This window comes from Callospermophilus lateralis, chromosome 5 (assembly GCF_048772815.1).
Source record: "Callospermophilus lateralis isolate mCalLat2 chromosome 5, mCalLat2.hap1, whole genome shotgun sequence".
Taxonomy (NCBI): domain Eukaryota; kingdom Metazoa; phylum Chordata; class Mammalia; order Rodentia; family Sciuridae; genus Callospermophilus; species Callospermophilus lateralis.
The window spans coordinates 130,186,962-130,214,754 of NC_135309.1; the positions used below are offsets into that span (position 1 = coordinate 130,186,962).

At 34.9% G+C, this 27,793-nt stretch overlaps 1 protein-coding gene across 4 annotated transcripts; it reads left to right on the forward strand.

The window, feature by feature from the left end:
* The first annotated feature begins 3,281 nt into the window (after positions 1 to 3,281).
* On the forward strand, positions 3,282 to 26,834 carry C5H5orf34 (chromosome 5 C5orf34 homolog). 4 transcript variants are annotated; one of them, XM_076856151.1, is made up of 13 exons: positions 3,282 to 3,577; positions 6,995 to 7,222; positions 7,381 to 7,470; positions 10,156 to 10,796; positions 12,632 to 12,730; positions 13,899 to 14,022; positions 17,733 to 17,824; positions 18,858 to 18,927; positions 19,656 to 19,826; positions 20,753 to 20,847; positions 21,948 to 22,046; positions 25,476 to 25,516; positions 26,503 to 26,834. In XM_076856151.1, exons 2-13 carry the CDS (start codon positions 7,028 to 7,030, stop codon positions 26,694 to 26,696), a joined length of 1,911 nt encoding a protein of 636 aa, XP_076712266.1. In that variant the 5' UTR covers positions 3,282 to 3,577; positions 6,995 to 7,027; the 3' UTR covers positions 26,697 to 26,834. The 4 variants fall into 4 exon arrangements, with proteins under 4 accessions (XP_076712266.1, XP_076712267.1, XP_076712265.1 ...); XM_076856152.2 differs by lacking the exon at positions 3,282 to 3,577 and adding an exon at positions 3,937 to 4,380; XM_076856150.1 differs by lacking the exon at positions 3,282 to 3,577 and having other exon boundaries at positions 6,687 to 7,222.
* The last annotated feature ends 959 nt before the right edge of the window (positions 26,835 to 27,793 follow it).

A 27,793-nucleotide genomic window follows, 5' to 3' on the forward strand; every position in this document is an offset into this window, starting at 1 on the left:
ATATGAATGTCTGTTGTCAGAATTATTAGTAAAAAGTCTCCAGTGAGCAAAGACATGAGTGCCAGTATGTGTCATAATGCTGTGTTCTGGCAACAAAGTACAAACATTGGTCTTTTAACTTGGCTTTCATGTCATCAACTCAGAATTGTTCATATCAGTGCCCTTCAGCCAACACTACCAGAAACCTAAACATGGTGGGTGTGTTGCATTCAGAGAGAACATGTACCTTGGGGGCACTGTGAAGTATATATCAAAGGGTGTTGGAACATAAAATATAATTTGGGTTTTTGTTGGGCAATTTGGAGGAATGGTATAAGACACTGGAAGGTCACTTTGGATTGGGTATTGTCAGAAAGCAAGGGTAGTGCTGTAAGTATTAAATCTTTAGGGAACAGTGTGGATTAAGTTGTACTTGTTTTTGAAAATTCAGTCCTTCAGCAAGAGAGGATGTTTGGTGTGAAAGTAACAAACCTGTTGGTGACAAAATCGGCTCAAACTGAAAAGAGAAAAGTACCTATACTGTTAAGTTGGGAGGACAGACAAAGCCAGCTGCAAAGTTAACAGAAAACATTTTCTTCCAGGGTCCTATAGCAGCTGTAAAATGCCATTATGACCTCCACTTTGTGTGACTACTGCTTTGTTAATAATGAAACCCTGAGAACTATTTCTGCCCGTCTGTTACTTGGGATATCCAGTTGCTTAACTTCTCTTGACTCATGACAGCACCCAAAATCTAGTTAATCTCCACTTCTAGTCTTTTTTTTTTTTTTTTTTTTTTTAGTACTGGGGATTGAGCCCAGGGCTGCTTATCACTGCGCTACATCCTGAGTCTTTGTTTGTTTGAGACAGGGTCTCACCAAACTGCTCAGGCTGGCCTAGACTTGTGATCCTCTCCCCTCAGCCTCCTGAGTCACTGGTATTACAGGCATGCACCACCCTGCCTGGCTTGCACTTACAAAATCCCATCCAAAACCTTCCCTTATAATGTCCTCAGAATCCTTCAGCAGAAATTCAAACCTTACCAAAGATGGCTTTTTCCTCCCCCTAGTGGAATATACCATCTTCAGTTCCCCTAGTTTGTGCCTCTTTGCTTGCAAGTTAATAATTGATTTTTGCTGGATGATAGGCTTAACCCTAGTGGTCTTTGGTTGACTAGACTTTAGCAGTTGTAAATAATTTAAGCTCACGTATGCTGTTGCCCTAATGTGTCAGCCTGGCAAAACACCAACCTTGGAGGAACCCAACAGTACTGTAAAGCATGTTTTCTGTAGCTTTGTACTACTGTAAATTCATGATCACCATCTTCATTTAGGTTCTCAGGGCTGCCAATCATCTGTTTTTAATTTCTGTTTAAGTGCTTCATACCCTTTCCACTCTTAACAACCCCTTCATCCTCCAATTACTTCTGCCTGAGCTAACCCTGCATCATCTATTGAACATGTCATTCCAATGAAGAAAAGAGATTTGGCCCTGGTATTTCTCTCAATCTATAATTCTATGCCTACTTCATAGACTTCTCATCTCATTTTCTCCATTCCCTTGTCTCTTACTTGATCTTCAAATCCACTATGCCTTCTCCACTATACACAGTGAGCATCACTATTGTCACCAGCAACCTCTACATCACTAAATTCAGTAAACAATTCTTTTTTAAAATATATTTTAGTTACTGATGGATCTTTATTTATTTATTTGCTTATATGTAGTGCTGAGAATTGAACCCAGGGCTTCACACATGCTAGACCAAGTGCTCTACCACTGAGGCACAACCCCAGCCCCAAGAAACAATTTAGCTTGTCTTCTGGCAGTGCTGACACAAAAATTGAAAATCTCTAATTATCTAAGACATAATAACTTGCTTTCTATTTTATTTTCCTCCTCAATTCTTTTGTGGGCTTCTATTGACCTAATCTGTAAGTATTGTTGTTTCTCAAAGCTCAGTACTAACCACTCTCTTTTTTTCATATTATAACGTTCTAGGACTGTGCATCCTCTGTAGCTGCAGTTAGTACCTATCGGCCAGTAACCTATAGATTTGTATCTCTTGATTCCAGACTTTTAACTAACTTACCATTTCCACCAGGTAGACTTAGAAAATTGAAGTCATGCTATCCCTGAATTTATTCCTCCCTCTCAATGGTGGCCCTGCAACCTTTCCACTTGCTCCAATCAGAAACCCTGGCATTATTTTGTACTCCTACATCTCTCCCTCAAGTTCCAGGTTCAATAATCCCCAAGAAGAGAGTGGAGTTCCTAAATATTTCTTGGAGCTGTGCTCTCTTTCCTTACTGCCTAGGTACTAAGTTCTGTTTTGTCTCCTGATGCTTTTTCAAAAGATTTCTAGTGATTTTGCCATATTGCTCTTGCATCCTACAATCTATTCTCTTAAGCAGTTACAGGATCTTTCAGAAGTGCAAGTAGAATCAAAATCCTCCTTTAGTAGAATTTTTATTCAAGAGGTTTTTAGACATTGAAAGAGGAAATGGTGGGGATGGAATAGAACTAAGCACTGTATAGTGCCATTTGACATTTTATACTTCACAGTAGATCAATGTGCATATCAGTCTTTTAGAAATGAAGGTGAATTTAGGAAGTTAGATGTCTTCCCATCAGTCGGTTTTGCCACCTTTGCTTAAAGTCCTTGCAATAAACAAGTATACTTCAATAAAGCTGTTTTAAAACAAAAATCTGGGCCAGAAAGAGACGTGCTCTTTTCCTAATAGTCCACAACTCAAATCCATAATGATCTGGCCCCTGCCCACTAAACACACTTCAGGCTTCTCTCCTCTTTAGACCTCTCTCCGCCGTAATGCTACTTAAAGGGGCTTGCTTTCAGCCATACTATTTAAAGGCAAACATAGTATGTTCTTGGTAAATTCTTGTTAATGGTAATTAGTAAATATAGTTGGAAGACATTTTCTGATGCTTTATGAGAAAGAGGCCAAGTTTTCTGAGTTTTTTTTTTTTAATCAGCTTTACTGAGGGACATAATTGTTTAGGTTATTTATATAAGGATCACTCCGCTGACACCACCCTGGTGGTTGGTCAGTGGTTGGCTGCACCGCCACAAGGCTGGTGCTTACCAACTTAAGTACTAGCAGCTCCCCTTCCGAATCACGTATCGGAAGTGAAGGCCGAAGGCGCGCAGACCAGATATCCGTCTGAGAAACCCCACCCCCTCCCGCGCTTCCTGCCCCTCCCTTTGCAGGTAGCGACCCGGGGTGTGGCCCGGGACTTGGGGCGGGACTTCCGGTTTTTCTTCTTCCGGAGACGTATAGCTGCTTCCCCGGCGCGGAGGTTCGAACCGCTGTAGTTTCCCCTTTTTCCTAGTTGTCGCCGCTGGCGCTGCCGCCCACCTCCCGCTGCTGGGATTTAACCACAAAACTTCTCAGCCAAAACCCTCTTCTGTGGCCCAAGGCCTCTGCAACTGATTGTTTTCCTTCATCAAGAATTTTTTTAAATTCAAGAAGTATTCCTGAAGAAGCAGTCGTGGGCAGGCGCGGACGCTGTGCGGTTCAAGCTTTTTGACAAAACTCATGAGACCTCCTTCCCACAACTTGCTGCTCAGAACTGCTGTGTGAGTGTGTCGTTTGTGGTTGTTCGAATGAGGCTTTTTCGGTAACTAGATACCATGTTTTGATAAGTGAGTTGCCCAGTGATGTCAAGAACAGATTAGTTTGTGTTTTTTCTGTCCTTAAATTCTGACGTAATATGCTGGGTGTGAGAACGCAAACAGTAATTAGACAGTGGAAATGAGGGTTGGAGCCAGATTATGGTTCTTGTGATATGTCAGGGACTTTGAGCACTACATTGTTTCTTGTGTATGCTTGATTATTTAAGCCTTATAAAAAGGCAGTTATAGCCAGGCACGGTGGTTTACACTTGTAATCCAGAGGATGGGGCAAGAGGATCCCAAATTCTAAGCCAGCCTCAGCAATTTAGTGAGACCCTGCTTCAGAATAATAAAGTAAAAAGGACTGGGAATGCAGTTCAGTGGTAAAGCACCACTGAGTTAAATTTCCAGTACCAAAGATAATTAAAAGTAATTATGCATCAGTAAAGCTATTTTTTTTAAATATTTATTTTTTAGTCATGGGTTGACACAATGTCTTTATTTTACTTAATGTGGTGCTGAGGATCCAACCCAGTGCCTCACACATGCTAGGCAAGTGCTCTACCTCTGAGCCACAACCCCAGCTATTTTTTTTTTTTTAACTTGGCCAATAATAGAAACTGTTTTATGCAATTTGGAATAAGAAAATAAGCACCACTTTTTTTCTTGAAACACCAGAGAGACATATCTGAGGGATGTGTGTGTATGTGTGTGTGTGTGTGTGTGTGTGTGTGATAGAAACATTACCATTTGTTGCTATTTAACAGGTATGTAAACAAGGGATGTGAAGCAGTATGGCCTAACTTGTAGAAAGCTCCCTAAGACAGCAATATTAGAGATGGAATAGAGAGGGGAAAAAAAAAAAGCCAGGGAAAAGGTCCTAGACTTCTGCAGAAGTTACGGAGAAAGTTGATTTAAAAAAAAAAAAAAAAAAAAAAGTGTGGGTATAAAGAAAGCCAAGTTCAAGAGAGAGAATCAACAGGACTTGTTATAGGGGCATGTAAGAATTCAAATACATATTGCTAATCCACTTTTAAGTGCCATTAACTGAAACTGCAAACTTGAGGGGAGCAAGAATTTTTAAATGTGATTATTTATTCTTTAATCATTCACTGAATATTTATTATACCATTGTTATTTGCCTAATACTGTTTTAGGTGTCAGAGATAGAATTGTCCTTGGAAATAGGAAAGGTCCTTGCCTATTTGAGTTTATACCCTAATGGGAAAGTGCAAAACAGTCACTTTTGATAGTAATAAACTCTATGAAGAAAAAATATGAAGTAGGATAGGAGGTGATTGGGAGCAACTTTAACTTAGTTGGTCAAGTTAGGCCTTTTTGGGAGTGACATTTATGTTGAGACCTTAAAGATGACAAAGAACTAATGATGTGATGAACCATGGAAAAGTCAGAAAGACCAGTACAAAGATTCTGAGATAGGAAAGATTTTATTTAAAGAATGTTAAAAAGACCAGTATGACTAAATGTCCTGAACAAGGGGAAGGGAGTTAGGAGATAACATTTGGAGACAGAGAAAGAGGACAAGATTGTGTGGCCTTTTGTAGGCTACGTCTAGGAGTTTGAATTTTATTCCAAGTAAGAGTGGAACGTATTAGTGAATTTTAAGCCAGCAGATGATAGATCTGATTTTTATTTCAAAAGATTGCTTTGACTACTGAATTTAGACTGGACTTAAGGGAAGAGATAAGAGTGAAAGTGAGATTAGGGAATATTATAGAAATCTGCTTATTTATTTATTTTTAATACTAGGCAAGTGCTCTACCCCTGAGCCTAGAAGTATGCTTTGGGTAGGAATGATTAAGCTCCATTTTAGTCATATTGAATTTGATTTATCTGTAGGACACATGGAAAGCAACCTACCAGAATAGCAAGCAGCTAGCTGAAAGTTCTGGAGGAAGATAGAATTGTTTGATTTCCTCAAAAGAGACCATATAGCTAAATACTTATGTTCAGACATAGTCCACACAAGATTATGGGCTATATCACATGCAGTTTAAATGAGGTGAGGTTTAAAAAGTCAGGCTGAAGCTTAAAAGTAACATAAGTTTAGTAAGAAGAGATGAAATGGGGACTAAGGTCAGGGTTGAAGCATCCTTGATATAGGGAATAAAGAAAAAAAAAGGATTAAAGAGAGCAATAGAAGTAGAGAGAAACTCTTTACTTCTCTCACATCCCAAACTGGGGTGTGAGGTGGTGGTAGTAGCAAAAGGGAAAATTTGGTGCAAAGGAAGGTTTACAGTATTTTCACAGATTAATCAGATCTCTAGTAGGATAAAGACTGAAGTCATTGGTATTAAGAAGACAGTGGTGACTATTGTGAAACAGTCTCAATAGAGAGGGAGAGGAGAAAGCTGAATTGTAATGAATCCAAGATTGATAAGAAAAAGTGGGCAATAAGAGTTTTACTACATTTGAGAAGTTTATGGATAGGAAATAGGGATAAAACAGGAAGGTCTTATTTATGGAAAGTTATTTTTTCTGACAAGTGAAACTTGATCACTGGAGAAATCAAGGGGATAATATTGAAGGGGAAGCAGGAAGTATTAGAAAAGGAATAAAAATATTTCATAAGATTATTGAGCTCTTACAAGACAACTTTTACTGTGCTAGACACCGTCATGTGTATTTTCTCATTTAATCCTCATAATCCTGTTACTACCCATTTTACAAATGAAACAATCTGGGGCTATAAGCTAGTAAATGTGGAGTATCAATGAAACCTAGTTCTCTAATTGCCCTTCCGTTATACCTGTATGGAGAACACAAGATAATCATTTCGAGGTAAGAAATCAAATTCAGGAAATGAGGATGAATGTAAGACACTAGGAGTTTAATTAGCTGATTCACTAGTGTAATGGAATTACTTTTTTAACTCCAGGCTAGGGACAAGAATCCAGGTAGTTGAATTTCTTTTTCAGTGGTTTAGGCTTAATAGTTCCTTGTGAATCAGCTTCTCAGTCTCATGTACCTCAGATGATTCCCTGCATTCTTATTGCAACAGTGTAATTTGCTTGTTATTTGAAATTATATCCTGAGCATATATATAGTTTACGAAAATTAAACCTCAGGAAAAGTAAAACTACAAAAACTGATAAAGACAGTTTTAACATTTGTGAGCTATCTTCTCCCTCTAGGTTATGTGCCTATGGAGTGAAGTCCTAGGAGCTAATCAAGGCATTTTGTTAATTATGTTAATTTTAGATCATTGAAAGTGTTTGTAGAAAGATCACTTTCCTTCCAGCAAAAGTAAATGCAGTGGTAGTGTTTTTCTTATGTTCTTAGAAAATGCATCTATTTACTTTGGTGGAACTTTTGTACATTAAGAGAACTATCTGCTATTGTGGTTTCCATTTCCTTCAGTCTCGCCTTGAAAGGACTTCTTACCCTGTTGTAATGGCAGCCGAAGTGCAAATGGTACTTTATGAAGATGATTCAGTGCAGGTCCAGTATGTTGATGGTTCCAAATTGCAGCTTTCTCCCTGTGGCTCTGAATTTTTATTTGAAAAGTCACCTCCTGTTTCAGCACACCCTTTAGAACAACCAGAAAGAATTCGTCAAAGGACACACTTTGTTATTAGCACTTACCGAGTAAGTAATGTTGTAAAACTACTATTTTTAATACTAAAATATTGTTGAAGTGGGCTAGAATATGAAAGGTAATTAGTATTCTGGATTACTGTCATTCTAAACTGATTTTCAAATCTTTTTATATTTTTAAAGATTAAATCTGACATTTCTTTTTATAGGAGCAACTACAGCGAGCCCTAGATTTTCGAAACTCTTCAGCTTCTTGCCTTTTTTTATCTGAAAGCATCATACCTTCTGAAAGAAAAAAGGTAATTTTTCTTCAAACCTCATTTAAAAAAAAAAAAAATTGTAGTTGTAGATAGGCAGAATACCTTTATTTTATTTGTTTATTTTTATGTGGTGCTGAGGATTGAACCCAGTGCCTCATGCATGCTAGGCAAGCACTCTACCACTGAGCCACAGCCCCAGTCCCTCAAACCTCATTTTTATAAATGAAGATTTGAGAATAGGTAATTAGAAACTGGTAGTTTAATGTTCAGTTTTTTGTTTGTTTGTTTGTTTCCTCCCTAGGACACTTGGGAGTAGAAACAAGCTATAGAATGCAAAGGGCCTAATCTGTAGGAATATGTAATTACATGTGTAAAAATTTTATTCTTTTGCTTATATTTGAGTTTACATTTTGAGGAATAATAATAATAATAGCCATCATTTATTATAGGTTTACTATATGTGCCAAGAACTAGGAATAATATTCTAAGTGGCCGAGTTAGGATTTGAAACTTCTCTAACTCCGAAGACTATATTTACTGTATTTTTTTTTTTTTTGGTACTGGGTATTGAACCCAGGGCCCTGGGCATGATAGGCATAAGCAAGGGCTCTACCATTGACCCATAACCCAAGACTATCTTTCTGAGACCTCTTTATGCTTTTATGATGCTTACTGCCTACTGAATAATTGTATTATTTTGTATTGTGGCAAAGGAGTGGTAAAAAGGTGTAAGCTTTAACTTAGTCTTAAGGGTTTTGTTTCCCCATTGTCCTTTTTTTCAGTGCTGGAGATGTAACCTAGGCTTCCCTCATGCTAAGCAAGCATTCTACCACTGAGTTACATCCCTGGCCCCTCATTGTATCTTTTGAGTAATTTTATTCATTGAAATTATGTAGCTTGCCACTGATTCTGCAATAGAATAATTAGATAGTCTAATTCTAAAAAAAAAAGTTCCTGACCATTCTTACAAACCAGGTTTGCCATAAAATAAATACTGCCTTTATTTTAGTATTGTCACATAGATGGCAGTATAATTCCAGAGTCTTTTTTGACAATAGGTTTTTTAAAGTTAAGTTTTTATATACATGGAAGCCGAAATGTCAAATTAATTAAACATTTAATTAAGATAGTATGCGCCACCTCTGTTTATATGTTAGATGAAAAAACACAACAGGCACAGTTATTTGTTATGAGTCTCTTTCCTATTTGTCAGGATCAATTTACCTTTAAGTAGTTAAAATTTTTTAAATTACTCTTTAAGCCACTGGGAATTTATTTTAGTTTATGGTATGCCATGTATCATCTGGCAGATACTTTATATATATTATCTTATTTTTTAAGTCCATGTGATAACCTTCTAAGACACCATTTCCCCAAAAGCTATTTAGTAATTCCAGTACCATTTATTAAGTAAGCCTGTCTTTTCCCCTTTGATAATATATAAAAGCATACATTATCACTTATAACAATTTAAGATATGAATGAGTCTGTTTTTGTATTTTCTGAATTGTTCTGGAAGTGACTTTTGTGCTAGTTCCATACCAGTTAAGCTCTGATTGCTTTTATTGTAAAATAGCACAGGGTAGGGCTGGGGTAGTAGCTCAGCATGCCACATGTCCGGGGGCCTAGGATCAATCCTCAGCACCACATTAAAAAAATAAATAAACAAAGGTATTGTGTCCAACTACAACTAAAAAATAAATATATTTTAAAAATATAGCACAGTGTAGATTCCTTCCTCATTTATATTATTTTTCAGAGTAGACTTTTAGGGTGGAAGATATGCCAATCTACTTATCTCTAATTCAGTGTACATTTTAAATCTAAATTTTGGGGGGGAAGACAGCCAGCATCTCATTGGGGGAGTTCTTCTGCCCAGAGGAGTCCAAGCCACTCTGAATCTTAATATCTCAAATAATTAACAAATAATAAAACACACTCAGAAATATATTTACAAAAGCGAAGCCTCTGATAGATCTAGTCCACATTGGTTCTTGAACTAGACAAAGACAAAATGGCTGTGGTGGTTTATTTAAGGGGGTACATCAAAGGCAGGGGTAAGGTTTCAAGAGTAGAATCTTGCTTTGTGATGTCTTGCAGTCAGCATGTTGATTGACATCTTGGCAGGTCACACCCATCTCAGGTGCTATGTGGGATCTTAGGCAGAGCTTGAGGGAGAAGTTCACCTTATCAGGTGGTCAGTCCCTATGGGGAGTGCCCCAAGGAGTTCCCAGTGCCAGACTTATCCCCTCAGGAGGCTACTATGCGCAACATAGTCTATGCACAGTCCACAGAATATTTGTGACACTAAATATGTTTAACTAAATATAATCAAGGTACTTTTTTTTCTTCTTTCATTTTGTGTGTATTTTCTACCTCTTTTACTGAAAGAGACAATGTTAACTATCACATATTCTCTAGACAACTATATATTAGGCTCTCCATTTTTTCAATCTAAGTAGTAAAAATACAAATAAGCAATAAGAGCTTTCTCAATAACTTTGATATTTAAATATCAAAAGTTGGGCTGAGATTGTGGCTCAGTGGCAGAACGCTTGCCTCACGCATGTGAGGCACTGGGTTTAATCCTTAGCACCACATAAAAATAAATAAGCAAAACAAAGATATTGTGTCTGTGTATAACTAAGAAAAAGTTTTTCAAAAAGTATTGAAAAATATGACTGTTAACAGAAATTACTCACCATGCCCTTTCTTTTAATGCAGTGCATCTTCATTGACATCTCTGAAGTCAGATGGCCCAGTCTCGATCCAGATGATAGCATGATATGTACAGAGAGTGGCACTGTGAAGATAACATCTTTAGATGGTCATGCATACCTTTGCCTGCCCAAATCTCAGCATGAATTTACAGTGCATTTTTTGTGTAAAGTTAGTCAAAAGCCAGATTCATCTGTAGTATTTTCAGAAAAAAATAATCAAGCCCCAAAAGGTGGACTAGTTGAAAAAAACAGCAAAATCTGTACATATGGGACTTTATCAGGACAAAGACTGAAGAATAAAGAAAATGAGCTTTATTGCCAGGTCTTAAAATTCAAAGAAACTTTAGGGAAGACAAACTCTATAAATGGAAGTGAAGAAAGGGGAGAGCTGTCTTTTCCTGGTACAAATCACACATATGTATACACATGGGTAAAGCAGTGCTGGTCTGTCGCCTCCTGTCCAGAGGAATGGAGATACCCTTTGTCTTTAGCACTTCATTTTCAAAATAAAGTTAGCAACATGTCTAAAACTGCAGATATCACGAGTAGAATTTTAACTTCTGATGTTTCAGAGGAAAGAAGAAAAGAGGTTTCTGTTCTTCCCAGGACCCTGTTACTTAGCTGTTCTGCCCCACACCTGCACAGGTAATGGAAGAATGGTTTATTTGTCATAAAGCTTTTATGAGAATTAGTCTTTACATAAGCATAATTTTCTTCCTAAATTATCTGGGAGTACTTACAAGGAAAGTTAATTTAATTGACACAAATCTGCATTTATTTATTTGTTTGTTTGTTTGGGAGTACTGGGGATTGAACTCAGGGGCACTCGACCACTGATCCACATCCCCAGCCCTATTTTGTATTTTACTTGGAGACAGGGTCACACTGAGTTGCTTAGCACCTCGCTGTTGCTAGGGCTGGTTTTGAACTTTGGATCTTTTGCCTCAGCCTTCTGAGCTGCTGGGATTACAGGCATGTGCCACCACACCCAGCCACAAATCTTTGCTTTTAATAGATGGTAAATAATTTTCTTAGCAAAAAGTTATATCTAATTCTTATTCTATGTCCATGCATTGAATGTTTTGGGGAGGCTTACTCTACACTAGATACTTTGGTAAGCACAGTGACTGGGAAAATGACTTAAGATCCAGCCACTGCTTTCTAGCAACATAGAGTTTAGTGAAGGTTACTATCCCTAAAAGAATTAATTTGGGGACTGGGACTGTAGCTCAGTGGTAGAGCATTTACCTAGCATGTGTGAGGCACTGGGTTTGATCCTTAGCACCACATAAAAATGAAACAAATACAATAAAGGAATGCTGTCCATCTACAACGACAAAAAAAAAAAATCTTTAAAAAAATTAATTAGATGTGGTAAGTGATGGGACAGGAATCTGTCCATGGTTCTTAGAGTAAGCTAATACAAACAGCTTAAATGCCAGGCACTGTTGTACTTTACCTAATTAATCCTCAAAGTACTCCCATGAGGTAAGTACTAGTACCATCTCCTTATTGTAGAGGAACTTGAGACCCAGAAATGTTAAATAACTTGAGTAAAGCCACATAGATAGTACTTATAGAATTGAAATTTGATCCCAGGTAGTCTATATAAGTACTCATTTGTTATTTAAAACAAAATAAGGGAATGACTCAGTCATGATTATCTTGTTAAAATTGGAAAATCCAGGATTATGTTTCAAAAGAGATTTTATGCTTTTTTAATTACTTACCACTGACTTTAGGTTGAAAACCATTATCCTTTTTCTTAACCATTATCCTTAATCTTAATTGGTCTTCCGTGATCTAGTCTCTTCCTGTATCTGCTTTCTCACTATTTTACCCTTGTTTTCTGTACTCTTGCTAAACTGAACTTTTGCAATCTCTAGAATGTTCACTCATGTTCTCTTTTACCACTACACTTGTTCTTTTCTATGTCAGGAGCACTTTCCCTGAACTGGCTGACTTTGGCTCATTTTCCATGTCTCAGCCTAAACCTCACTTCTTTAAGGTAGTTGTCCAAAAGATCTTAGACAAGCTAGGTCATTGTACAAGCCCATAGCATTCAGTGATTCCCCTTTATACTCAACAATTACTATTTAACATTTCTGCCCAGGTGGAATCTCCACTGAGGGCAGGAACTAGATCTGCTTTTTTTTGAGTTCTTAGGTCCTAAGAGTATAATGCCTGTCCCACCATAAACATTTTAGGAAATCTTTGTTTGAATTCAGGCTAAATTTTAAAGATTAGTAAAACTGTTGATTTATATATAATTGTGCTGAGATCTAATACTGATACAATTGAAAATAATGGAAAAAAGATTTGTTTTTAAACTTCATTAATATACTTTCATATTTTATTTTACTTTGATCTAATGAGTTAAGCAAGAAATTAATGTTGTTACAGTGGCACTATTTTGCTGACTTTTAAGACAATTATTTGGAGTAACCAGAATTAAATAGACTATATTTTACCCTCTACAGGTGGAATTTTTGTGATTCACTTGCACAGAGAGAGTCTGGTGAAGAATATTCCTATCCTGAACTAGTGAAAGTGGTTTGGTATAAGGGTGTCACATATAGGTAAGGAACCTGTGTTGGAGTTAGAAGTACTTATTTACAGTGTCATAGATGGGATGGGACTATCTTTGCAGATAGACTTGCAAGAGGACACCGTTTTGCTGGGCAGACTGTGCTCCTGTGTTTTATCTTGCATTTTATAAGTCTCAGAACTAATGTCATTGGTGCACATGGGTCTTGTGACCCACTCATAAAAACCATGTTTACAAGATGTTTGCAGCAATTCCAAAGCCATTCAGGAGTCAGTTTTGTTAGTGAATGTCATATTCATATCAGTTATTTAGGATACTCCTTCTAAGCATCAGAAAACCTAGTTGTCTGAATTAGCCATATCACAAGGTCACCTATTGAACATGGAATTACAGAAGACGATAGCAAATTAAAGATTCAAAGCAAATACTCACTGAGTAACTGCTCTGTACCAGCACTAGTCCATGATATCCTACCCAGTGATTCCCCTTTATACTCAACAATTACTATTTAACCTCTCTGATGACTTACGGTATTACTATTGGCCAGATGGAGAGTTTGACTTCCATGAATAATGTTGGAAGAACAGAGGTAAATAATTTTTTTTTGGTGAGCATGGGCTCTCCATTTCTTATGTAAAGATCCACCCACTTCGGACAACATATTTTTCATATATGTTCCAATAAAATTAACTTTTAACTTCAGTTTTTAAATAGTATATGACCAATACTTTGATTGTACCTGGCTGCTCTGGGTATAACTGGTCATCTATAAGGGACAGCTTCCTGCACAGTTGGTATATTTCAACCATCAGGTATTGGTTATGTTACTTCTTTACTAAAGTTTATTTTCAGGTCCTGGAAGTGTCGTATCGAACTTCTATGCAGTAGACATAGCTTGGTGACTGTTTATGTACCAGCCTCAATGACTGGCATTGGGGATGCTGTGAGAATGAGACAAGATACCTGAATTCCAGAAACTCTGAGTTTAGTTGTTGAAGTAAATACATAAACAACTTCTGTGTGTCCTGTTTATCTTTTGCAAAAAAGTTGATTTATATGGTTGGGTTCAGAATATAAAATGATCCCCACTTCTCTATATAAGCAAAAAAGTACTTCTTTGCTTAGTCCCTTTTTTGATGACTCCTTTTAGGTGTGTTTTAATCTCAATTAGAAAAACAATTATTATTTCTCTTCCTTAGGCTTACTCATAAAAATGTGAACTCAATAGAGATTTATCCTGGAGATGGATCTGTTTTCAAATCAGAGGGAGCCTATTTTGGGAACTATTTTACATATTATCCTAGTCCAGAAGGATCAGAAGAGGTAAGCAAACTATGAGAGAGTTTTGATATAAATCAGAATATATATAGATACGTTTTTATATAACACTGCTTCCAACTCTTCATTCTGGAGAATTAATATAATCTTACTATCAGCATTGGCACCTGATTAGTTATAACCACCTTATTTTTATTATATTCTAACCCACTATTCTTCAATACCTTAAGCAATTTGTGTTTAAATCAGAAGCTAAATTTCCTCTGTTATATAATTTAATCAGTAGAAAATGCTGAAATCAGTAACTTTAAGTCAGTATACTATGGTGAATGAATAAATTTGTACATTATAAAGCAGATTTCCCACCCACTATGTAATTGTTTAAGACCTCTTAATTCATCTTTACATACAACTAGATGGTTGAATAATATTGTTCTGTTTTTGAAAACACTGAAACATAACATGTTTACTGACCATATAAATAATAATGTGGGTATTTGTTGATGAGTTTTAAATTGTTTCCTGCCAATCTGACAGTTGACGTCCACCTTATTATAGCAATTACCATAACATCACATTATTTTGTTTTATAGGTAGGAATAGAATAAAATGCTTTGCCCCAGAGTGGAGTATTTAAGTAATAAAATCATCAGAGTCAGTAGGGAGATGTGTTTTAACTATGGAAAATTTCTAACGTGTACAAAAGTAGAGAGACAAATATAATGAATTCTTATGTTACCATTATCCAACTTGTTCATCTATACTTCCCACTATCTGCCCCAAATTCCCTATTTATTTTTTAAGTAAACCCCCAAAATCATTTCATTCGTAAATGTTTCAGTATATATTTGAGCAGCTCTTCTACAGAGGTCTGTTTCTAGGAGAGTGTTCATTCATTCAATAAACATCAACACTTACCCTTTGGTAGGCACATTGGTAAGCGCACTGGTTAAGATGAAAGAGTTCTTGCCCTCAGCAGTTCTTAATCTAGTAGAGAGACAAATGAGGAAATGAGATGAACGTGTGAACTAATAATGCATATGTATATGTAAATATGTGAATGTGTTGTGTCCAATCAAGTCAACAGGCAAATAAGTTAAGTACGCATAGTCTTACTGCTGACTGTTGTATGTTAGGGAATGAGCAATATTGCAAGATAAATGTAGAACATCTTCATGGAGTTTCAGTTTTACTCAAAGCTGTCAGGGGGAGAGAGATGATTTTTTTTAATGAGGCAAATATAATGTTCTTTAGAAGCATGAGCTTTTGGGATTAAAAACACCCAATTTCCAAACAAGATTTTCATTTGTGGTGGACTGCTTTGGGCTTTTTTCTCAGAGCTCTGTTCAACACATCCATTCTTCTCTAATTGCTTTGATGAAAAGCTTTAAAAACAATTGACTCTTTTTGGGGGATAAAATTGTTTTGCTTCTTGCTTTTATACATACTCCAAAATAAATTCCAGGTAAATTAAAAAGAGCTAAATGTAAGAAAGCAAGCTTTATAATTGTTAGAAGAAAATATAGAAGAATAATGTTTGTAATCTTTGGATATGAGGGGCCTTAAGGTACAAATACAGAAAAACAGAAAGCATAAAAGAAAAGAAATTTGAGAAGATTTTCAAATTTGTATTAAATTTTAAATATGTAAAATCGCATAAGTCAGATAATGTGGGAAAGATAAATGAATAAAATATTCTAATTCCACACTAAATTAGCAGTAAAAAGACCAAAAGGCAAAAACAAAAACCCCCACACCAAAGCCCCTGATAGAAAAATGAGGAAAGTTTAAGAATCATTTAAGCTTTAGAAAAGGCAATATAAATGAAAAACCCTTAATACTTGAAAGCATGACCAGCTTTGCTACTTATGTCAAATTACTTAAATACAAATTATAACAACAATGATATGCCATTTTTCACTTATCAAATTGTCTAAAACTAAATTGGTAGCATCACTGCCCTAAAAGGTTTGGTAAAAGGGTGCTTCTCATAGTGTTGGTTGGAGTATACATTGGTTCAGCCTTCATGGGGACAACTTGATAACATCAAGTAAAATTGATCAGAAGTTCTGTTTTAAAAAGTTATAGCCTGGCCATCATTATAGTTAGTAAGAAGGAGACCTGCAATTATCTGTCTGACTTAGAAACCAATCTTCTTTCCCTGATAGTAAAGAGGATAAGCTACACTCTCTGTGGTTCAAATTAGATCTCTATTGCTACTTAGCCCTCAGCCCCAGTTTTCTCATGTAGAAATTAGGTATTAATAATTTTTATTTCAGAATTAAGGAATAAATGAAATAATACATGTGAAGTATATAGCGTAGTACTTGTCATACAGTGTCTGCTCCACACATGTTAGCCACTTCTGATTATTTATTGTGACATAGCTTTAAGCCCTGTTGGGATTACCTAAAAAGAAATCAGGAAGTCAAAAAGAAAGCCTTGAGACAAGCCCTAGGAAACACTAGCAGGTCTAAGAGAAAATGCAGAAGGAATAACAAAATAATAATTGTTTTTTCCTTTTAATTTTAAGAACCTGCAGGGCTGGACATGTGGCACAGTGGTAGAGTTCTTGCCTCCCATTCATGATACCCTGGGTTCAATCCCCAGCACCACCCCCCCAAAAAAAAAAAAAAAAAAACTGTGTAAATAATATTGTCTTCCACCAACTATAGCAATAGGTCTTCCATTAATAAAATTTAACAAAATGATATATTCATCCAATTAAAATAGTTATTTTTAAAACCTATATAGCCTTTTCTCTTCAGGTAAAAGAGTGGCTTATGACATAAAGTTTCTGCTAATATGTAGGAAAATTAGTTTTGTTACATTAGTTTATGTATAGCCAAGATTTAAATTGGACAGTAAGTTATAGGCTATTAGAATTATTGAGTGGTGCTATGGTTTAGATAGTAGGTGACTCCTAAAAGCTCATATGTGAGATAATACAAGAACGTTCAGAGGTGAAATGATTGGGTTATGAGAGCCATAACCCAATCAGTGAATTAATCCCCTAATGGGGATTACCTGAGTGGTAACTGAGGCAGGTAGGGTATGGCTGGAGGAGGTGTACATTAGGGGTGTGTCTTTGGGGTAAACATTTTATATCCGGCAAGTGGAGTCTCTCTCTGCTTCCTGATCAACTTGTAAGCTGCTTCCCTCCACCACTCTTTCACCATGATGTTCAGCCTCACCTAGAGCCCCGAGGAATGGAGCCAGCTATCTATGGACTAAGACCTCTGAAACCAAAAATAAATTTGTCCTCCTGAATATTGTTCTTGTCGGGTTTTTTTGGATCACAGCAGCAAAAAAATAAATAAATAAAAAGAGTGTATATGTGTAATTCTATACTTTAAAAAAAATTGGACAATGGAAAGGCATCATAGAAAACCTTTGAAATATACAGGTATTATAGTGTTAGACTATTAAAATAAATGCTGCCTTATTACTATGTAAAAACATTTTCAATAAAAAGGTAATAAAGGCAAATAATAATAATAATCATTATTGGTATAAAGATTGAGCCCAGGGGCACTTAAACACTGAGCCATATCCTCAGCCCTTTTTTATATTTTATTTAGAGACAGGGTCTCCCTGAGTTGCTTAAGAGCCTCACTAAGTTGTTGAGACTGGTTTTGAATTTGTGATCCTTTTGCCTCAGCCTCCTGAGCCACTGAGATTACAGACATGTACCACCATGCCTGGCTGGCAAAATATGTTATTAATGAGATTTTTCATTTTAAACTAATTTTCAGAGAGAAGAGAAAACTTACTCAGTAAATAACCTTCCTCCAGATAGACCAGGAAATCCGTTCTCTGTATGTTCTCTGATTAAGCAGGCCACCAGGTAATTTCTTCACATTCTGTTGCACCCAAGTGTTGTACATCTGTAAACCTTGATACATTTTCCTTTGGTTAAAGATGAGAATAATTGGCAGGTAAAATAAAAGTCTTTGTCTTTGGTAAAATGTTAACTTTTCTATTCTCATAATTTACTTTTTTTTAATTTTTTATTTTTGTAAAGGTGGACACAATATCTTTATTTATTTATTTTTATGTGTTGCTAAGGATTGAACCCTGTGCCTCACATGTGTGAGGCAAGCATTCTACCACTGGGCTACAGCCCCAGCCCTTATTCTCATAATTTATAAAATAAGGTAATCTATATCATTACAAGAATACTTCTGGCTTTAAAACTATAGGGAAACATTCATATATGGTGACCAAGTGCTTAGAGGAAATAAGCGCCTTTACTGTAGGTCAGTGTGGCATCATTATTATTCTTCAAATCAAGTTGGGGTTTTTATGATACTTTTGAAAAACTTCCTAATTCTTTGTTATCCTCAAATTAATAGAGATTTATGAAAGTATATTACAGATAAAGTACACTTATTTTTAACATTCTCTTAATTTGTGACACCCAGAATAATGAAAATGAATTATTGAATTAAATCATTTATTTTTATAAATTTACGTCTATAAGCAATTTTCAAAATAGATTTAAAGGAGCAGAATTTGTAATCTGTTATACCAGAAATAGTTGACTTACTTACCCACCATTTTTAGATTATGCTAAACCTTTCAGGCCTGTAAATCTATCACCTCTTAAAAAGGAACATCTTTTAATTCTCTCCGTGGAGTCATTTTATTGATAAAAATTGAAGGAATAGCCTTAACTAGGAAAAATTAGTGTAGAGGAAAACAACAGTAGTTACTTTCTAGGGGATTAAGGATTTCTAGAAAAAAAGAATTCAAAACCTGTTTCAGTGGAAATCATTTGCTTGTCATCTAAAATATTACATGGCATTGTGGATGGGTTACTAAAAATGGGAAGATGTCATTATTTGCAAATGTTTAAGGAATTTTTTTCATGTTCACAGAATTCTCCAACATTGTGCCAAGACGAGACTTTCTTTAAGTCATAACTATTGCATATGCTGCTGGAAAATGGTATATTAAAGTTATTTCAAAATCAAGATTTTAAAAAATTGTTTTATTATTTATATCATACTTCTAAGATCAAACTGTTTTCAAACAAGTTGTGAGAGAAATTTCTTGTAACATTAATATTGGCTTATTCAATATTATTCAAAAAATACCCACCTAATTGACAAACATTGAAAAATCAAACTTTTAATTATTTGTGTGGGGGGGATGGTGGAGGCGCTGGGGATTGATCCTAGGGCCTTGAGCATGCTAAGCATGCACTCTGTCTCTGAGCCAAGCCCCTAGGCAGTTTGTTTTTGCTATTAATGGAGGGAAAGGGACTGGGAATTGATTGTATTTGAAACATAGTATAAATCATGTGATGTGTATTTTACATTTATTATACTATAAAAATAAATTCTTTAATTCTGATTTGGAGGAAATGATTCTCAGACATTTCTTTTTTTATCCATACTCACTGAATTGTAAACCTCTATGTTGCCATATTTCCTAATTTTTGTCTATTTTTTTATGTAGAGGAGAACAATAGTTTTACAAAGATGTTAAAACTTAATCTACTTGTGAAATAAGACTATTTTGGGTATCCTCTTCTGGAAAAGTTAAAACATACTTAAGAATTCTACAGTATTAAACTTCTGAATCAGAATGGGAAATTGCCTCAGAGTTCATTAATGTTAATTAAAATCTTGTTAATGGATAACTTCCTGCTTTTTAAATTTACTTGATTTTAGAAATCTGGAATAAATGATAGCAATATATTGCCTTTGCTTTTGCAAGAATCATTCATACCCAACATGGGAAGATTTCTTGCCTACTCTGATGACAAAGTACATGCTATCTTTGTAGATGGCATTACTGTAACCCTAAATTGGAATTTCAGCTCTTCTGTTGAAAAAAGACAGGTAAGTATCCTTCAGATTGAAATCTACATGTTTTGTTTTGTTTTTGTTTTCGTACTGGGGATTGAACCCAGAGGTGCTTTACCAATGAGCCATATCCCCAACCCCTTTTATTTTTCATTTTGAGACAGGGTCTAACTAAGTTGTTTAGGGCCTCACTACATTGCTGAAGCTGCCTGCCCTCAAATGTGTGATCCTCTGGCCTCAGCCTCCTACGTTACTAGGATTACAGGAATGTGCCACTGTGCCCAGCTGAAATCTTTTTTGTGTAGAGTTAAGATTTATTGAAGCATCTTTAACTGACATAAAAATTGAACATATTTATGGGGCACTGTGTGGTGTTTTGATACATGTATTTATTGTATAATGTTCAGATCAGGATAAATATATTTCCTTAGACATTTATTATTTCTTTTTGGTGAAAACATTCAAAATTCTACCTTTTTTGCTTTTTTTTGAAATATACATTACCCTTAGCTATAGTTTCTTATCTATAGTTTGGAATATAATTTTTATTGTTGTTTACCCATGGAATATAGAACAAAGAAAACAAAATCACATTGTCTCAAATTTTTTAGGTATCAAATCTGTCAAGAGACTTTACTGATTTCATTGGATTTCTTAGCAAGTCAGAACAGTGTAGCAAAATTAGTCATTTTTATAAAGATAACTCATTACAGCACAAGGGATTAGTATTTTTATTCTCTTAATAATTATGTGAGTGGTGACTGATACCCATTGTTGTGCAAAATATAATGTTTAAATTGTCAAAATAAAATTTTCATGATTCAGTCTACTTATTTTCTTAAACTGATAATGAAGTTAGAAGAGATTGTTTATGTTTTTGTTAATTAAAATCTTGTTAATGGATAACTTCCTGCTTTTTAAATTTACCTGATAAAATTTACCTTTCCTCCTTGTTTTTTAAGGTGAATCAAGGACTCAAGTTAGGTTGGTGTAAGTTAACTTTTCCTGATGGACAAGATGAGTTAATTGAAATTGAACACCCTGGACCATATGAAAGGTACTGAAAAAGCAATTTTAAAAATCATTTTTGGCTGGGAATGTGGTAAAGGACTTGCCTAGTACTCATGAGACCCTGGGTTTGCTCCCTGGCACTGAAAAAAAAATATTTTCATACTTCAAGTGACAGAAAGGAAGCATATAAACATTATTTAAATGTTCTATACATTTTTAGTTTTTCCATATGGATAATATGAATGAAGTAATTTCATCAGGCTTCAGTGTTCAGCTCTGCTGACATTTAGCATAACTAAGTTCTACTTTAATTACACTTCCTTGTATTTAAGTTATTTTTTTAAAATATATAACAGACATAACTGACTTGCTATGGTGATTAGACTATGGTCAACTGTGCTAACCAATTCTGATCTTCTAACCAATATGAAATAAGGTTTGCAGTCATGATTAACAAAAAGTATGTATATTCTATAAAGTAAAATTTAAACTAGCTGATAATGATTCTTAAAATTGGGAAGATTCTTGAAATCAGTTTTTATGAATATACTTTTTGAGTTTTTGTGATTTGTTATTAGTTATGGTAATTACACTTGTGGTAGTCTTGACATTTTAGCAATTTTACTTGACAGTGTTAACAAAAGAATTGCTTTTTTACCTCTTGAATTCATTTTCTATTCGACTTTATTAAACTCAATATTTGTTTTGTGTATTCAGTTATAATTATGTGTGTGTTCATGTACATATGTACATATTAATGGTGTTTTCTGGTTTAAATTTAGTAAGAAAATGCTCATATAGTCTTATGTGTAGATATATTTTCATGATAAATTTAAGGAAACTCAATTTACTTTGAAAAACCAAAAGGAAAATTTGAATACTTGAATTTGAGCTTTAAGTGAAATTCAAATATTACCTTCATTTTGACTTAAATGTTATCTTTGTTATGACTGTGAATAAATCATTTTATTTTTTATGTAAAATAGATAAGGCTTGCCTTTTTGTCTAATGAGGGAGATTTAGAAAATTAATTTTTTATTTGTCCTTTTTTCCAAATTGTTTTAATGATTTTTCCATTTTTTGTATACTTGTGTAGAACACATAAAAGTTCATTTTCAATTATTTATTTTAATGTATTCATTCTAGATATGTGACAACAGTAACATCATGGTGCAGAAGACTTACCCAGATTAGTCCAAGAGAGATGCTCACACATCCTTCAGCTTCTATTCCTGAAGAAAATTGGTATTTATATTTCTTTTAATCTGTCTAGAAGAGCCAACTAATATATAGAAATTAAAGTATCAAGTAGTACCCCTGAAACTGTTTTCTCAAGAAAACTTATTAGTTTTAAATATATTTTACTCCTATAATGCTTTTAATACTTTAAACTTGAAAATTATTTCAAATCTGATCTTAATTTATTATATTTCATATTTCATCTGAGGAACAGAAAACTTTGCATTGAAAATTTCAAAATGAAAGGCTTTTACATATGATAACTTCAAAAGTTCATGGAAGATGTAAAGGGGATTAGTATTAATGGGAATAAAATGTTGACTAACAAGCTTTCAGCAAAAGTTGATTTTTAAATAATTTCTGTCATATTAATTACTTGCCCAAAATTAATTAGCAAATAACAAATCAAGTATTTCAGTCCCTTCTATGTGCCTTTCAGTTTGCAGAGGACTAGGACCAGGCTGTAAAGGACTATTTAGAAAAAATAAGTGTAGGAAGCAAGCAAGGGCAGCGGCAAAAAGAATCTTTTGGCCTATGGAGATAGTGAGAAGATAGTTTTTATGGAGCAGATGATTTCTGCTAGGGGGTATAGGATGGATTTTTATGGATCAATGGATCTTGTTGTAAATACAGTTCAAATTTGAAGTAAATACAGTTCCTAAACTGGAAAACGACAGGAAGAAGTCATTCAGCAGATTCATATCAGTGACGGTATAATCTGAATATACTGGAAAAGGATACCAGAAACAATTTAGGAACCTAAGTTACTTCTTGGAACAAATCACATCAAATCAGTAGGTATTATTTGAAAATCTCAAGTATGTAAGGATTTACCTTTCCAGATGCATCCTTCAGCTAATGCTGAAAAGTTGCTTGAGTAATTAATAAAAAACAGTTTAGGGGCTGGGGTGGTGGCTCAGTGGTAGAGTGCTTGCCAAGCACATGTGAGGCCCTGGGTTTGATCCTCAGCAACACATAAAAATAAATAAATAAAATAAAGGTATTGTGTCCAAATAAAAAATAAATATAAAAAAGAAACAGTTTAGAAGAAAAGGAAATTATGCATGGCTATAAAAGTGATCACTTCACCACAACTGGCATTTGTAAAATGCAGACTTCTTATATAAAAGCTGAAAAAGAATAGCTGTCAAGAAATACCAAAAAGTGAAAGTGCACATTGTTTATGGAAGCTGTGGGTGGAAGGATGGAAGCAGCAGCAGAGAGATAAGATAAAGGAATTGAGGAGTAGCTCTATCCCCTTGCAAAGGATAAGACATTTCCACTGTGATTTGTTTTCTTGTCAGAGTTGGCTGAAGGAAAAAGAGATTATATAATGAACAGCTACCTAAATCATATTTCAGTTTTTTCTGCCTCACCATTATTAGCTTATTAGTTGGACATTTTAATATGGATGTTAGTCAAAAAAGAGTGCAGAATATATTTCATAAGAAGTTGGTTCATTATGTGAGCAATAGAATTAAAGATTGTTATGGTTGCTTATGCCAGAAAAAAATTTTGTATTATGCTAAAGGTGATTTGCAATGATGATAAGTCTGCAGGCTTTGGAGTAAGTTATATCCAAGTTCTTTTCCACAGATGCTTAAAATGACCAAAGATCTCTCTCATTTACATCCATAAACTAGTATACAAGGAAAAGAAAAGATTGCAAGGTGGCAAGAAGGTACATATAACCCATTGTAGTAAAGCCAATAAAGCCACATTCCCTTTTTTAATATTGGGAATCCAGAGATACTTTACTGCTGAGCCACATCCCCAGCCCTTTGTTTTTTGTTTTTTTTTTTTGTTTTTTTTTTTGAGACAGGGTCTTGCTAAGTTGATAAGGATGGCCTCAAACTTGTGATCCTCCTGCTGCAGCTTCCCAAGTTGCTGGATGTTATGGTTTAAATTAGGTGTTCAGCAAAAGCTCCTGTATGAGTCAATGAAAGAAAGTTTAGAGGTAAAATGATTGGGTTATGGGAATATTAACCTAATCAATTCATTAATCCCCTGACAAGGGATTGAGTGGTGACTGTAGGAGAGGTAGGGTGTGACTGGAGGTGGGTCATTGGGAGTGTGCCTTTGGGGTATATATTTTGAGAGCTGAGCTTAGTCTCTGTCTCTGCTTATTGGTGGCCATATCCTGACTTGGTGTCCTCTACCACATCCTTCTGCCATGATGTTTTCTTCACCTCAGTCCTGAGGAATGGAGCTGGTTATCTATGGACTGAAACCTCTGAAACCATGAGCCCCCAGATAAACTGTACTCCTCTAATTGTTTTTGTCAGGTCTTTTGGTCACAGCAGCGAAAAAGCTGACTAAAAAACTGGGATTATAGGTGTGTGCCGCTGCACCCAGCTAAAATAGCCTTTTCAAGTAACTTGAATAAAAACATGTTTTTAGACTAATGTCCTCACTAATTTTTTATAGAAAGTCAAGTTTACATCATTTGTAATTGTATGCTACTGCTCACATATCATTCTAGCTTCATAAGGTAAAAGAACACACATGTATGGGGTTCTGCTAGTTTTATACATTCAAACCTATACCTCATACTCATTGTCTATTTTTCATACATGGTAAGAGCTAAATGAAATAAGTTAATAGTCTATTCCAGAAGAAATTTAAAGAGTTATGTTTTAATGTTTAATTTAACTGTGTAAAAACTTGGGACCTCCCAAACCATCTAATTTTAAGAGTTCTCTATAAACAAGGCCTTTCTAAAATTAATCATTAAACCAATGAAAAGTAAGAAAAATTTTAAAAGATCTTTTTTTTCTGAGAGACAATCTAGGTAGGAAGATCAAAAAGTTAATTGTAATGTCTTCTCTTGAATATTTAAGTATATGATTAACATAAATGCTGTAAAAATTCAGTGAGAGGTCACATCTTTCCTAGAAGGGATGGGATTTAATAGGTTATTAAAGTTCAGGTATACTTTAGAGAGAAAGAGTAGAAGGTATTCCGGGTTAGTACGAAGAATTAGTAGGAAAACCTGTAACCTTAAAATATCAATACTTGATTACAAAATCTTTGGAGACTTATTCATTGTCCTTTAAAAGCATTCAGTAAATATCAGTTAAGTCAACTTGCTGCTAAGTAAAGCTAATATAAAGAGAATTCTTAACATTTTTGGAAAAAAATGCTTATTGAAATTTCATAAATAAAAAAGAATCAGCATGCCAGGTATGGTGGTGTACATGCATAATTCCAGTGACTCTGGAGACTGAGACAGGAGGATTGCAAGGTCAAAGCTAGCCTCAGTGATTTAGCAAGGCCCTAAGCAACTTAGACCCTGTCTCAAAACAAAAAGAGGGGCTTGGGATGTGACTCTACGGTTAAGTGCTCCTGGGTTCAATACCTGGTACCAAAAAAAAAAAATCAGCATGAACTTACTTTTTTTCTGTTTTTTTTTTTTGTTTTTTTTTTTTTGCACAGGTCTGTTGCTTCTGAACTTGAAAAGATACAGAAGTTTAACTGTATCCTTTAAAAAGAATGTACTGTCCTGCTGGGCATGGTGGTGCATGCCTGTAATCCCAGCTGTTTGGGAGGCTGAGGCAAGAGGATCTTGAGTTCAAAGCCAGCCCCAGCAAAAGCCAGGCGCTAAGCAACTCAGTGAGACCCTGTCTCTAAATAAAATACAAAATAGGGCTGGGATATGGCTCAGTGGCCAAGTGCCCCTGAGTTAATCCCCGATATCCACCCCCACCCCCAAAAAGAATGTACTATACTGCAGAATTAATCCCCTTCAATTCTAGGCTTAATTCATGGATAAAATTTATGAAATATTAATCCATACTTTATATATTGTAGAGCTTTATTGAGTCAGCAAATATTTAAGATGTTTTCTTATTTATGGAAGGTACATCATGTTAACTTGAACAAGGAACAGTGAACTAGGGTAAAGGCGTTCTTTGGGGACTTTATCACTTATATTATTCTAAATTATTAAAATTATTAAGTACCCACTTCTGACTTCTTTTATGAAAACTTTCATTCTGTACATTCTCACCCCACTTATTTAAACTTGTTTTCTCTTGTGGTTTTTGAATGTTACTGAAATAATAAAAGTAGTTCTGGAACAGAGGAAAGGCCTTTTTTTACTTTAGATTTCTTTTACTTAGAAAATAAAAGACACTACACAGATTGCTTATAATCCTGTCATTGCTATTCTTGTTCCATTTTTATAACACTTAAGAACATGAAACGTTACTGAGATTTTCATTCATTTCCTCCTTATCATCAAGCCTCAATACAAACACACATGTAAATATTCCCCCTCCTTTATAATGTGTTTCATCATGTATAAGGGGTAGTTCTAATTTCTGAAGTCCCTACTTTATTATGAATCCAAGCAATCTTATTGAGAAATAATATTTTGATATGAAAGCCAGGATTTCTAAAAATAAAAATATTTATGTAATTTTTAAAATGTGGGGAAAAGCTCCTTAATTAAGTAACTCAGTGCTACTGGAGAATAGTGGTATCCTAAACCAGATTTCTAACAAGAAAAATGAACAGTCTTCTGATTATTATAAACCAAGATCTTCAGAAACCTTGTTAGAAGAATTTAATGAAAAGAAAGTATCAGTAGCATTGGAAAAAACTTCCAAAATTCTTCAGGATATTGATTGTCTTTTATCAAACTCTAAAAAGTGAAAAATGGAATTATTATTAAATCTTGAGGATGTTGTTTCAAATGACTGGTACAAAATTATTAGTAAGCCAAGAAATTGCATGTATTACTTCTACATGACTATGAGAATTGACAATTAACTTTGGTTGTATTTTACCTAACTTGCAAAATTTTTATGTACATACAATAAATTTTATTAATAAAGAACTATTTTGAACTCTTTCATTTAATGTCAGATTTATGAAACTTTTGTAAAATTATGAATTTTTTGCTGTTTTTAATCTTGTGTCATATTCACTATTTTTTGTATCCAGTAACTGCTATTTAGTTTCTACTCCCAAAGAACTATTAAAAGATAACTAAATCTAAACAAAACAACAAACAAGCAAGCCTAGGCAATATTGCAAGCTAAGGATCAAGTACTTCAGCCAAGACTGTTTTATTTAAACTGTCTCATGAATTGGATTTCATTTCTTTTGAACATACAGAAAGATTTATGCTGCAAAATGTGTGGAATTAACAGAAATGTCCTCACCAAAAGTGCTTATTGTAGCCTTGCCTATGGAAAGAACAAAAACTCACATCTAAAAAGAATGTAAGATTATACTACCAGACAACCAGAAATGTTCTAATTTTCTATTTAAAAAGATCAGGCTGGGGCTGGGAATATAGCTCAGCTGGTAAAATGCTTGCATCGCATGCACAAGGCCCTGAGTTCAATTCAAAAATAAAATAATAGCACCACAAAAGAAATAAATAATCAGACTCCTCACATCTAAAGTTAAGATAAAGCAACAAAGGAAAACAATGAAGAGAAAAGAATTACTAGATTTGTAGTGATCATGTCAATGAGTTGAAGGGGCACAAGGTTCTCTTTTTAGCTCCTCACTCTGGGCTTCTTCATATTTTAGGTATTAGCAAAAATATTTCTTCAAAGAAGCCTCCCTAACTACTTGTCAGGTTACTCTTCTCTCAACTCTAATATCCACTCAGTTTACTTCCTGTAAGTGCCTACCACAATCTGCCCAGCTTGTTTGCTTCATTATGGCCAATATCCACTACTAGAATATCCTCCATAAAGTAATTTTGTAGCCTTGTTACCAAAGTGCCTGGCACACAT